The sequence below is a fragment of the Platalea leucorodia genome (assembly GCF_965183815.1).
Source record: "Platalea leucorodia genome assembly, chromosome: 19".
In the NCBI taxonomy this organism is placed as follows: domain Eukaryota; kingdom Metazoa; phylum Chordata; class Aves; order Pelecaniformes; family Threskiornithidae; genus Platalea; species Platalea leucorodia.
In genome coordinates this window covers 9,038,228-9,050,262 of record NC_138841.1, presented here as the reverse complement: position 1 = coordinate 9,050,262, position 12,035 = coordinate 9,038,228, and the positions used below count along the sequence as shown (strand labels likewise).

General features: G+C 58.6%; 1 protein-coding gene across 1 annotated transcript; it reads left to right on the top strand.

Moving 5' to 3' along the window:
- On the top strand, positions 1 to 9,395 carry LOC309598932 (sperm-associated antigen 4 protein-like; the record flags this gene model as incomplete). The annotated part of the gene is made up of 7 exons (XM_082329960.1): positions 1 to 17; positions 5,880 to 5,973; positions 6,521 to 6,596; positions 7,185 to 7,297; positions 7,846 to 8,013; positions 8,374 to 8,463; positions 9,264 to 9,395. 7 exons carry the CDS (start codon positions 1 to 3, stop codon positions 9,393 to 9,395), a joined length of 690 nt encoding a protein of 229 aa, XP_082186086.1.
- Between the last annotated feature and the right edge of the window lie 2,640 nt (positions 9,396 to 12,035).

Below are 12,035 nucleotides of genomic sequence, written 5' to 3'. Positions count from 1 at the left end.
ATGGACACCGCTAAAACGTGCGGTTCAGCAGTAGCTCACTGATGATCAGTAGTTAGACATGCATGTTGGCCAGTCTTACTTTTCAAGGATGTTCAGCAGCCTGGAGTGAGGCTGCACCTAAACAGTGCGTGGCAGGTATGTGTGTCAATGGCAAAGCAATTGGTACTGTACCTAGGTCTAACATTAATCAGGGGTGTCATTTGCAACAAAAATAACTGACACAAGTTGAACAGTATAAAAGGCAGTTCCCTTGGTGTCTGGGATGGATCTGGTATCTCTTCTTAAAGTACCTGCACCGGTTGTGCCCCTGCCCACACTTACCTTCCGTGCTAAGTAGCAATTTGTGCTCTATCAGTGTCCTTCTTGTAGTGAGGGGCCCAACACTGAACACAGGATTCAAGGTGTGGCCTCACCAGTGCCCAGTATGGGGGGACGATCACTTCCCTAGTCCTGCTGGCCACGCTATTTCTGATACAAGCCAGGATGCTATTGGCCTCTTGGCCACCTGGGCACACTGCTGCCTCATATTCAGCTGGCTGTCCACCAATACCCCCTCCTTTTGCCCCGGGCAGCTCTCCAGCCCCTCTTCCCCCAGCCTGTAGCGTTGCATGGGGTTGTTGTGACCCAAGCGCAGGACCCGGCACTGAGCCTTGTTGAACCTCACACAGTTGGCCTTGGCCCATCAATCCAGCCTGGCCAGGTCCCTCCGTAGGGCCTTCCTGCCCTCCAGGAGACCAACGCTCCCACCCAACTTGGCGTCATCTGCAAACTTACTGAGGGTGTACTTGATCCCCTCATCCTGATCATTGAGAAAGACATTAAACAGGACTGGCCCCAATGCTGAGCCCTGGGGAACACCACTTGTGACCAGCCACCGGCTGCATTTAACTCCATTCACCACAACTCTTTGGGCCCGGCCATTCAGCCAGTTTTTTACCCAGCAAAGAGCACGCCCATCCAAGCCATAAGCAGCTTTTTTTTCTCCCTTCCTTTCAGTCTTTCCTGTGTGCCACTGAGCTATTTTCTCTGTTCATTTAAGACCTAGATCTCATCAAGTACTTCCCAGTTGTCAAGGCCTGAGCCAGTAAAGCACTGTAGGAATTTGGCACTCTTCCAGCTGGCAGAGGTAAAGTTCTACCTGTTAGCGTCACAATGGGAAGATGTGTGTATCTTTTCCCCCCAAAAGTATGAACTGTGTAAGGGTTGCGCTCGTATCAAATTTAGTATCCCTAGAGGCATATATTAGTAACTAATGGAATAGTAAGAGAATTAGGCAGTGGCAATGGCCGCAGGGACCTAGCTTTTCTTCATGTACTTGTTAATCTGCATAGTTTCTTGAAGACCACACCTGAAAAATATGCTTCTTTTTAGAAAAATTAGCCTTAGAACTATAATAAAAACAATGCTCAGGACAATAGCAAAATGTCCTGGTTTCAGCTGGGCTAGAGTTCATTTTCTTCCTAGTAGCTGGTGTAGTGCTGTGTTTTGGATTTCGTATGAGAATAATGTTGATAACACACTGATGTTTTAGTTCTTGCTAAGTAGTGCTTACACCAGTCAAGGACTGTTCAGCTTCCCCTACCCTGACAGTGAGAAGCTGGGAGGGAGCACAGCCAGGACAGGTGACCCCGACTGGCCAAAGGGCTCTTCCATACCGTATGGCGTCATGCTCAGTATATAAACTGAGGGGAGTTGGCTGGGGGGCAGCGATCGCTGCTCGAGGACAGGCTGGGCATCAGTCGGCAGGTGGTGAGCAGTTGTATCGTGCATCACTTGCTTTGTATATTACTATATTATTATTACTATTATTATTACTACTACTACTACTAGTACTACTACTACTTCTATTTTACTTTATTTCCATTATTGAAATGTTCTTATCACAACCCACGAGTTTTTCCCCCTTTTACCCTTCCGATTCTTTCCCTCATCACACTGGAGAGGGGGGAGTGAGTGAGCGGCTGCGTGGCGCTTAGTTGCTGACTGGGGTTAAACCATGACACAGGCCCACAAACACTGGGCCTCTGCGCTTGCCTGCCCTCCTAAAAGTCCAAAACTCTCTCTGTCTCCCGCTCATTGTAGCCAGAGCCCAGCTCTGAAGTTGCAAATAGACGGCAATTTCACCCACACCAAAGGTGCCAGGACTAAAAGCTGTTTCTGACCCTAACCTTCCCTTGGGAGCACTTCACAGCCCCACAGACACTGGGGCTCTAAACATGACTAGACGCTTAACGGTCCCAACACCCTCTCTCACTTCATTGCTCTCAGGTTCTGACTGAGGCCGCATGCCTCCCCCAGTGTGATGTCAGAGCCACCAGTGTGAGGTCAGAGCTGGCCGCCCGCACAGCCCTGTGGCGCGTGGGGAAGGAGCCCACAGCTGCCGTGTGGCTCTTACCTTGGGCAGGTGCGCTCCTGCTGTGGGGCAGCGTGGGGCTGCTGCCGGAGCTGTTTTTGCCTGGGCAGGCCACACTGCTGGGGCTGAGAGGGAAGAGCAGAGCGGGGAGCCTGCCTTTGCCCAGAGATGGCGAGGAGAAAGGCCCCCGAGAGAAGACGCCAAGGGCCCTCCCAAGGCTCCTTGGGGAACGAGGCTGGCCAACAGCCGGCAGGGGAGGCAGCGGGGCCGAGCCGCTGCCAGACGAGTAGGTACGAAGCCTGGCATGTGCCCGGGGCATCAGGTTGGGCTGGTAGCACGGACGTGGCCTAGCACGGTCAGTGGGGTGCGGAGCAGCCTGGGGAAGCCGACAGAAGTTTTCTGAAGAAGAGCCCCGTGGTTTGCGAAGCCCCCCTTCTGTGAGGACGGGTCTCGGTGGAAAGCCTGGCTCACTCTCGCAGCCAAAAGGCAGTGTGCAGCAGGGGCTTTTGGGGAGGCGGTAGCCTCGTGCTGCAGGGTCGGAGCCCAGCCCTGCTGCACGGGGCGGTTTTGCTGTACGGGGAGGCCAAGCCCCTGGGGCCTGAGACTGGTCCCCTCGGGACGCTGAGGCGCGATCCTGCCTGGCTGATGGGAGCAGCTGTGCGGGGCAGAGAGGGGTCGGGAGACCTGGGAGTGCCCAGGGAAGAGGTGGGGGGGCTGGGGGGGGGGGGCAGCAGCCTGTGCCCCCTCCCCAAATGGCCACTGGGAGGTGTCTGCCGTGGGGCAGGGTGGTGCCAGGGGCCAGGGAGGGACGGGCTGAGAATCGGGCTGTGCTGCCGGGTGGGCTTCCCGAGGCAGGGGTCTGCTGCTGCCAGCTTGCTCCCACTGCAGGCCTGTAAAGCAAAGGATGGGGAAGCGGGGGGTGGGGGGGGGCCCGCTGGGAGCAGCCCAGCTGTGCTGGCCTCTCTCGCTGCTGCTGGGAAGGCCCGTCCTCTGGCAAGGGCCGCCGCTCAGGCTACTCCTGCCCGCCTCGGCTCCCACGGCGTGGGGATGGTGGGCAACGGGCATTTGTCTTTTTCCTCCGACAGGAACCTCCGCATGCAGGTGGAGCTGGGGATACTCTCTTCAATGTCAGCTCCCGGCTCAGCCACTCAAGGGCCTGCCAAGTGGCGTGACAAGGCCACGGAAATTGCAAGTAAGCTCAGCACTGCTGCTTGCTGTGACCTCCTCGGGGGTGAACTTGGAGAGCTGCGCTGCGCTGGAGCTCTGGCCAAACGTCACAGGCGGCAGGAGAAGTGCAGGCTGCCCTGCTCTTTGCCCCAGGGAGGGAGTGTGTAGGACACGGTGCCCGCCTCCCCGCAGGCAGCTGAGACACGTGGGGCTGGGCATCCTAGAGAGGAGACCTCAAGAGACAGGCCTAACTTTTCTCTGCTTTCCTTGCGCAGGGACAGTCTTCAGCCTTACGTGCTGTCCGGCAGGCGCCCTTGTCTCCCCGCGGAGACGTCTGCTGAGGACGTGCATCTCCGCCGTGTACGTATTACACCACGTTTCTGCTGTGGACGGGGGAGAGAAAGGGGATGTCTGAGGGCCGGTGCAAGCAAAGGGGAGAGCAGAGGGTGTTCCCCAGCCAGCAGCCCAGGGCTCCCAGTCGGGAGCCCAAGCTGGGGCGCTGCTCGTGCTGTGGCCATTCTCAGGGAGAGCCAAGAGCAAAGCCCCTCGGCAGTCTCACTCCCACGCGTTTGCCAGAGCCCCACACTTTGGCTACGGTAGGGCAAACTGCCGCGTAGCCAGACGCTCGGGTGCAGAGCCAAGCCTCCGCAGGGGAAGGCTTTTCCCCAGCTCTGGCAAGTGACCGCGCAGGTCTGGGAGGGCTCTGGGAGGAAAGGCAGACAAGGCTCCTGCGCTTCCCAGCTGTGCAGAAAAACACCCCTAAGAGATCTGTGTGATCGCAAGTGAGAACAGGCCTGCTTTCTCAGCCAAAGGGAGAGCAAGGTCCCCACCAGAAAGACGGCTGAAAAGCAGTCTTCGTTTGCTCGGCCTCTTTACTTCCCTGCATAATTTTCATTCCCTTTGGGATGGTGCTTCTGGAGGCCTTCCTCTGGGGAAGATCTGCCGGCAGTGTTGAACGGTGTGGACAGAAATCGTCTTCCTCCTGGGCGCTGCTCTGGCAGCTCTCTGGCAGCAGGAGGCTTCCAAAAGGCTGGCTTTCTGGCCTGAAAAGGGAACTCCACCGGTGGAGGGCTTTGCCCAAGACTTGGATCATGGGCAGCCACAGGACTCCCTCTTTTTCAGGCAAAAGGTGGCCCTGCAGAAGAAGAGGATCTTCCAAGCTGTCTTCTTGTTGCTCCCCGTGGCTCTTGGTGAGTTTGCATGAGCAGACACCTGAGAGCGACAGCCAGGCTGTGCTGGATGCCAGCTTTCAGCTGCCCGGCTTTCCTTTTGGGCCAGTATGGGCGGAAACTCCCATGACCCAAGCGCTTCCCGAGTACGTCCCGGACTGGGACTGCCTTTTGGCCTGCCAGTAAGACTGGGAGTCTCCCAGCCATGCTGCTGCTCTGGCCACTGGACCACATGGCTTGCTTCGTCTGCAAGTCCGCGAGAGAAGGGCGTAGCTACTTCCAAGCCTGAACTGGGCATTCCCAGAGGGGAGGGGCCGTGCAGGGGGACCCATGGGGAGGTACCTCTCCTAGCCCATGCAGCCTGGTGTCGGGGCTCCCTGAAGCAGCGAGGGGAAGCGGGGAATAGCTCTGGGGCACTGAGCACACCTGAGGCCCACGGCTGCGCAGTCCCCTCAAGCCTGGGCCGATGGCTTCTGGGCAGAGGCGCGTCCTCTCTCCGCACCCCACGTTCCCCACCTCCTCAGCTCACCTGCTGCCCCACCCCTAAGGCAACAGGCTGGAGACAACGCGACGGCAGGCATCGCTAGCGACCTCAGTAAAATAACTCTCTCTTGATGATGTGAATTGCAGCCGGTGTTTACTGCGGGACCTCACTGCCAGGGTGGACAATGCGGACAAAGGCACTGCTAGAGGTCGGTGACTCCTGTGGCACAGGCACCTCCTGCAACAGAGCATTGCTGAGAGCGGCTGGATAAATCACGGGCTCTCCTGCTGCCACGCAGGGTGACCCAAAGAAGCAGCAGCTTGTGCCGAGTCTTCCTAGGGAAGCCTCTCCTGGGAAGCCCCGGCGGCTCTGGTAGCGGATGCTCGAACCGAGCGTTTTTCCCTTTCAGGAGCTGGCACTTGTGTCTGCAGAAGACCTGAAGACCCTGCGGTAAGAGACGTTTCCTGAGCTGGCATTGGTTCTGTGCAGAAGCGTCAGCCGACCTCGTGCTACCTGCACTCGTTTTGCTAACAGCCAGGGCTCCCATACCTCCTACCTGCCTTTGCCTTCTGCTCAAACTGGTGTGGAAGGGAAGCACTCGCAAAGCAGGGAAAGCACACGTGTCTCTCCTTCTTGCCGAGCTGAGACGCTCCCCAGAGGGGACGGGCCGCTCTCTGACAAGATCTGCTTTCGTGCTTTCATGCAGGAACTTTCGCGTTTTGTTGGCGGAGCACAGCCAAAAGATGCAGCTTCTGATGGAGGAGGTGGCTCAACTGAGGGCAGAGATCAGCAGTGCAAAGGTGATGCTGCGTTTTGGGGAAGGAGGCTTGGCTGGGCAGAACCCCTGAGAAAGCACTCCTTGGGCTTGTTGGTGGGGTCGGACTGCTGACTGCAGCAAGCCAGCCTTTGCCCCAGGGGCTTGCTGGGTGAGCTTCTGCGCTGCACAGGCCCTTCTCCAGGCCCAGTTCAAGCAGGCTGCTTGAGGCAGCAGAGGACTCCTGAGAGCCTTCCCTTGGCACGCCGGCACTCTGGCTCCTCTGGCTGGGCTCCTGAGGCAGGGATGAGACCCAGGCACGCTGACGGGGCCAGCCGTCGCTTGCAGGGCCCGAGCCCATCTCCCCGCTTACCTGCAGAGCGTGGAGGGTGGGGACGAGGGTGTGGGGACCCTCGTCAACCCACCTCGCGGCCATGGCCGTCAGCACGTCAGCAGCAGAGAGTCTTGCAGCTCTGTGGACTAGGCTTGCCTTGCCTTTCTGACACTGACCCTTTGCCTCTGCCGGCGCTAGTAGCCATGCTGAACTGCCCGCTGATGTGGTCCTTTTCTGTGTTCGTTTATGGCGTTCCCAGGAAGTGAACCAGGCAGCGTCCCAGATGGCTTCGGAAGTCTACGTCGAGATGTCTGACTGGGCCCTGAAAAGCTCTGGTATGGACACGAGCAGCCCAGTCTCCTTGCCCTGCGCTTGTCTGCAGCACTCCCCAAAGAAGCCTGTGCTCCGGGCGCTGCTCTCCAAAGGGGGGGAGCTTCAATGCTTCATGGGGTCCAAGAGCAAGGCTGTGGCACAGTGGCCCTCCCAGACTCCCTCCCAGTCCTGCCCTCCGCCTCCGCACGGGGGCCTCCGCACGGGGGCCTCCGCCGCTGCCCCCGCACGTGTTCCTGTGCTGTTGGAAGGGCTCTCTTCCTCTCCACTGCATTGGAAGAGGGAATGGCTGGGCCATCCTTTGCTGCCCATGCCGCAAGCCCTCAGTTTTGGTGTGCTGTCATTGACGTGGGCGCCTGCTGTCTCCCAGAACGCTCACACCTTCTCCTCGTGGCGCTGTGAGAGAAGCAGTCACCACCAGGCACGTGGCGGCCGTCATTCCCTTGTGCAGCTGGGCACCCCCAGCAGCGTGGGGAGGAGGAGAGGACTGACAGACGTGGAGCTGGCCGGCAGCATCAGAAATGCTGTCTGAGCACCGAGTCCTCCTAGAATGTGGCCTCTTCCAGTAGTCACCTGCTCTCCCTCCCTTCCAGGTGCCACCATCGACATGCAGAGAACTTCCGAGACCTACATCTGCAAAGAGAATTGGGGCTGCAGGCTTTTATGGCTCTTTCGCACTGCCAACCCTCCCGACACTATTTTGCAGGTATCGTAGCGGAACTCCTCCGGGAAGGTTGCCTGCCTCCCGCTGAAGTTGGGGACCGACCTCAGGGGCTCTCCCCTCGCTCCAGTGGCACTGCTCAAGCCCACAGTGTTGATCAGGTTCCTGAAAGCAAAGCTCGAACACAGGGCTGGGCTTGCTAGCAATCAGCGCTTCCCCTCAGGAGGGGAATGGAGCTGAACGGAGCCAAACTGCTGCATCTCGCCCACAGTGCTCTGCCCCAGCTGGGTGAAAGACTTTCTCCCTGGTGGGGGGTGCCCTGCAGAGCCACTGGGCAGAGAGGTGTTTCTGCTAGGCCCTGACTGGGACGGTTTCATAACTGCTAGTCTCCTCTGCCCCATAATCCTGAGAGCCCCCTTTCGGTCAGGCAGGGACGAAGGCCTCCTGCTTCTGTCCATTTCCTCCCACGCGCCTCATTTTCAAGCCAAAATAGACCCCGCGGACACAACGGCGCCTACGCTTCAAGCTACGCGGGCCGCTGTGTTGGCCCCAACACTCTCTCACTCTTCCTTGCTCTCGCGTTCTGCTTGCAGCCGGATATTTCCCCAGGAAACTGCTGGCCTTTACAAGGGGATCAGGGCCAGGTGGTCATCAGGCTGCCAGCACGAGTCCATCTGACTGCCATCACTGTGCAGCACATCTTCAAAGAAGTCTCTCCATCTGGGACTGTCATCAGCGCCCCCAGAGACGTCGCTGTCTTTGTGAGTCTCTGCTGGGCGCTTCTGGCGGGGATCTGGCCCTGGGGGAAAGCCATGGCAGGGTCTTGCTTGCTTTTGTGCGTCCTCTGAGGTTTACGTCCTGCTCTCTCCTGAGCACCGCAGTGCCCTAGCGGGACACTTCAAGGGCTCTAGGGGTTTCATCCCTCTTGAGACTTGTTCGGGACACGCACCTCAGGGTTCCTGAGCACAAGTCAAGGCCGAGACTGAGCTCCACCATGGCGAGTGCTAGCCTACTGCTAGAGCCCCAGGAGAGGGTGGGGAGACAGCAGGGCTGATCCAGCACGTAGGTTCCCTCTTTGTGGGGACGAGTCTGAGCTGCTCTCCTTGTGCTTTGCCCCTGAGGGAGTGGGTGCGGACGGAGAAGAGGAAACTCTCCTTGGGACGTTCACGTACAACGTGGCAAAGGAGGCCATTCAGACCTTCCCTCTGAAGGTACGGTCCACGCGCAGGGGCAAGGTGCCGGGGAGCAAACCAGGTTTGCCTGCAAGTCCATGGCAGGAAGAGCGTGAATGCTTTCTCCCTGGGCCGAGGGGCCCGGACCACCGCCGAGAGAGACCTGGTGGGGTTGGGAGGGCTGAGTAGCACGCAGTGGTGGTAGCAAAAGGATAGCAAGACAGGGTCAGGCCTGTGGGAGCACAAGTCCCGAGAGATCCCTGGCTGCACGCACTGCCTTCAGCAGAGCCAGCCGCACACGCGGCCGCTCCACACAAGCAACGTCTTTGTGTTGTGGAGAAACAGGGATGCCCGGTGGCGAAAGGCGTCGGGCAGCACTGTCGCTCCGTCCTGTGGCCTGCTGGCAGGCTGGGCAGTGTCCTCTCCTCCCAGCACAGCGTGCCCCTTCTCTCCCCGTGCTCTCACGCCTGCCAGGAGGAAAGCAGGCAGAGCAGACAGCGGGAGCTTGGTGGGGTTGCACAGCAGCCGCCCCCCGCACAGGAGCACCTCCCCGGCCTCTCTGCCAGCACAGAGCAAGCAGCAGAGGGAAGGGGCAGAGGGGAGGGAGACTGAGCCCCAGCAGGGCCGGCATGCAGAGGATGCCAGCTGCCTTCCCCCTTCCCGTGTCCCCAGCCTCCCCAGCAGCCCCGGTACCAGCAGCGAGCCTCAGATTGCCACAGCCGCTCCCACCCACTTGCAGGAGCTCGCTCCTGAGCAGGAGCAGGGCTGGCAGGGGGAGACACCTTCCTTGCATTGTCGCTCCTAACACCCCCGCTTCCTTTTCCCGCTTTTCTTCCCAGAACGCGCCGCTTCCCAGAGCCTTTGCACGTGTCAAACTTCTGGTGAAGAGCAACTGGGGAAACCCAGCGTACACCTGCATTTATCGAGTGCAGGTTCACGGGAAGATGGCAAAACCAGAAAGCCTCGACTGAAACCAGAGGAAAAAGAGAAGGGCATACAGAAAAAGAGCAGCAGAAGGGGAAGGAACAAAAAAATAAAAAAGATGTGGCAATTGAGATTGGTGCAGAAGCTCTGTCTCCAAAGTGGGGTGCGCAAGAAGGCCCTTTGGGGGGAGGGCGGGAGCGTGCGGGAACCGTTAGGACCTCTCCTTAATTTTTTCTTCAACCTGAGGAAGGCAGTAAGCACTCCTAAGGTTTACTCCAGAGAGGAGAGGCCCAGCCTGGCACCGCTCCTTCTCCCGCCACCCCGGGAGGCTCCGCAAGTGGCACCAGCCCAGGGCAGGCAGAGGGGCCCGGCTGCAGTTTACAACTGCCGCAGGAGCCGATGGAACCGTTTGGCCTAGCACCTTCCCAGCATCCCGGCTGTCGGTTTGTCGGTTACCCCCCAGTTTCTGTGAAAGGGGGGTGGGGAGCCTGTCTGAGTGGCCTGTGGGAAGCCCCGTTCCTCGGCCCATCAACGTCCCCACTCTAGAGCTCGCTGCTCTCTGTTGGGGGTCCTTTTGTGTCACATTGAGTAGTGTCGACGGGGAATTTTCCAGCGTTTGGCCCCTGGTTATTCTCCCCTTGGCATTGGGACAACCCTGACCTGTCTTTCTTCTTGACGGACCACCCTCTCTGGGGTTCCCAGAAAGGCTGTGCGGTTCTGCAGCCCTTGGGCTGTTCCCGTCATGGGCTCCACCATCTAACACTCGAGGCCCCTCGGTCCCCCAGTGCTGCATTCTGCAACACTTGGCTGTTCCCTCCCGCTGTTGCTATCATGGGCATCGTGTCCTGGGCTACAACGCCGCCTCCGCTAAGGACATCCCGGGCAGCCAGTCGGAAAGCTCGTCCAAAGGATTCCAGGGATGGGGAGGGTTAGAACCCCGTCTTCCTGGCAGCTGCCTAACAGCAGGGAGTATTGGGAGGGGGTCAGGGTGGCAGGAGCATTCCCTGGGGGGTGCTGGAGGCTCCCAAGGGGTTCCTGAGAGATGGGGCTGGGGAGTGGGCATCCCAGGATGCTTGGGGGGTTTCTCATGCTGCTGGAAATGGCTTCTAAAGCTAAGCAGAAACGGCAATTTTCCCATTAGCTTTGTATGATGGTAGGCACCTTAGGTGGGACCATCCCCCACGCATCCAGTGCTGTAATAAAGAGAATGCCTGCTTCTCGATGCTACATGGGTGTGAAGAGGTTGATTCCCCATTTCGGTGACAGTTTGGGCGACCCAGATGGGACTCTGCTTCTGAATCTCGATGGATCCGTGGGATCGCAGGACCCCCAGCCGGCACTGAGGGATTCTCGGGAAGAACCTCCGAAGCCCGGACCGAAGAGCTCTGAGCAGGACCTCTGGGAAGGTAAAAGCATCCCTTTTCTCATTAAAAGGGCAGTTGCCTGCCCGTCAGGCGCGGCGAAGGCCTCGCAGGGTTGGGCTGTAAAGGTACCTAAGGGAAGGATTGGATCCTATCGGGCCGAAGTCCCTAGGACACCTGTGTCTGGAAACCTTTGGCCGAAGGGGTGGGTTGGAGCCCCACTGAAGGTAATCTAGGGGTTCGAGTCCCCTTCTGGGGAATGCCTCTGACTATTTTGTGCAAAGTTATTGTTTCTCTGTTTGGTGTTGCTGTGTCTTTTGTGGTGGGTACTAAGCCCTCTGCGGAAGGGGGGATTCGGAAAAGATCTCCCCTAGGACGTATCGTGAAACGTTGGAGGAAATTGGGAGGGGAGCCAGGGATTTGGGAAAGATGTTAGAGGTAGCGTGGATGATTTTTCATAGGAGAGAGAAGGAAAAAGAGGCACGACAGGTTCAAAGGGAACACCTAAGAGAGGGGAGATGGATTGCTGCTTTAACAGGGGCTCCTAGAGGAACCGATAGAGAAGGGAGGCACAGGAAGGGGTTACCGGGAAGAAGCAGGGGAAGGGGAAAATCAGCTCCTTTCGCACAGCCCTGTGGCGCGCGGGGAAGGAGCCCACGGCTGCCGTGTGGCTCTTGCCCTGGGCAGGCGCGCTCCTGCAAAAGCAGCAAGAGCTTTTGGTCCTGGCACCTTTGGGGTGGGAGGAATCCCTGGACGTTCGCAGTTTTCTTTCTGGACTTTGGCTGTACTCAGCAGGCCAGGGAGAGAGACTCCATTCAACACTGGGAGGCTCCAGAAACAGAGAGTGTCTGTTCCCTTGCTCTGTGTCCCACTCTCTGCCCCTGCCTCTCCCCTTCCCTCTCCCCTTTCTTTTCCCTCTCACCCTTTGCCTTCTGGCCTTCTGTCCTGTTCCCTGCCCCACTTCTCTGTCACTCTGCCCTCCTGCTGACTCTTCTGTCTCTCCACCCCCTTGTCCCGTGCCCTTGCCCTTTCTGTGTCTGTCCATCCCTCTGTTCTCCCTCCTGCCCCTCTTCTCTCTCTGTCCCTCTGTCCTGCTGCTTAGCACTACTTTTCTTCCTGCGCCATGTTCTTCACTTGCCCTCCATCTCCTTCCTTCTCTGTCCCTGTTTCTGCTCCTCACCACTATTTTTCCTTTCTCCACTCCCTGCCCAGCTACCCCTTTTTCCCACCATCCCTCTGTCCATCTCCTGTCCCTCTGTCCTGCTCCTGTCCCTCTCCGGCCACCCCACCGCCCTGCCCCACCCTTCTCCGCCGCTCTGTCCCCCT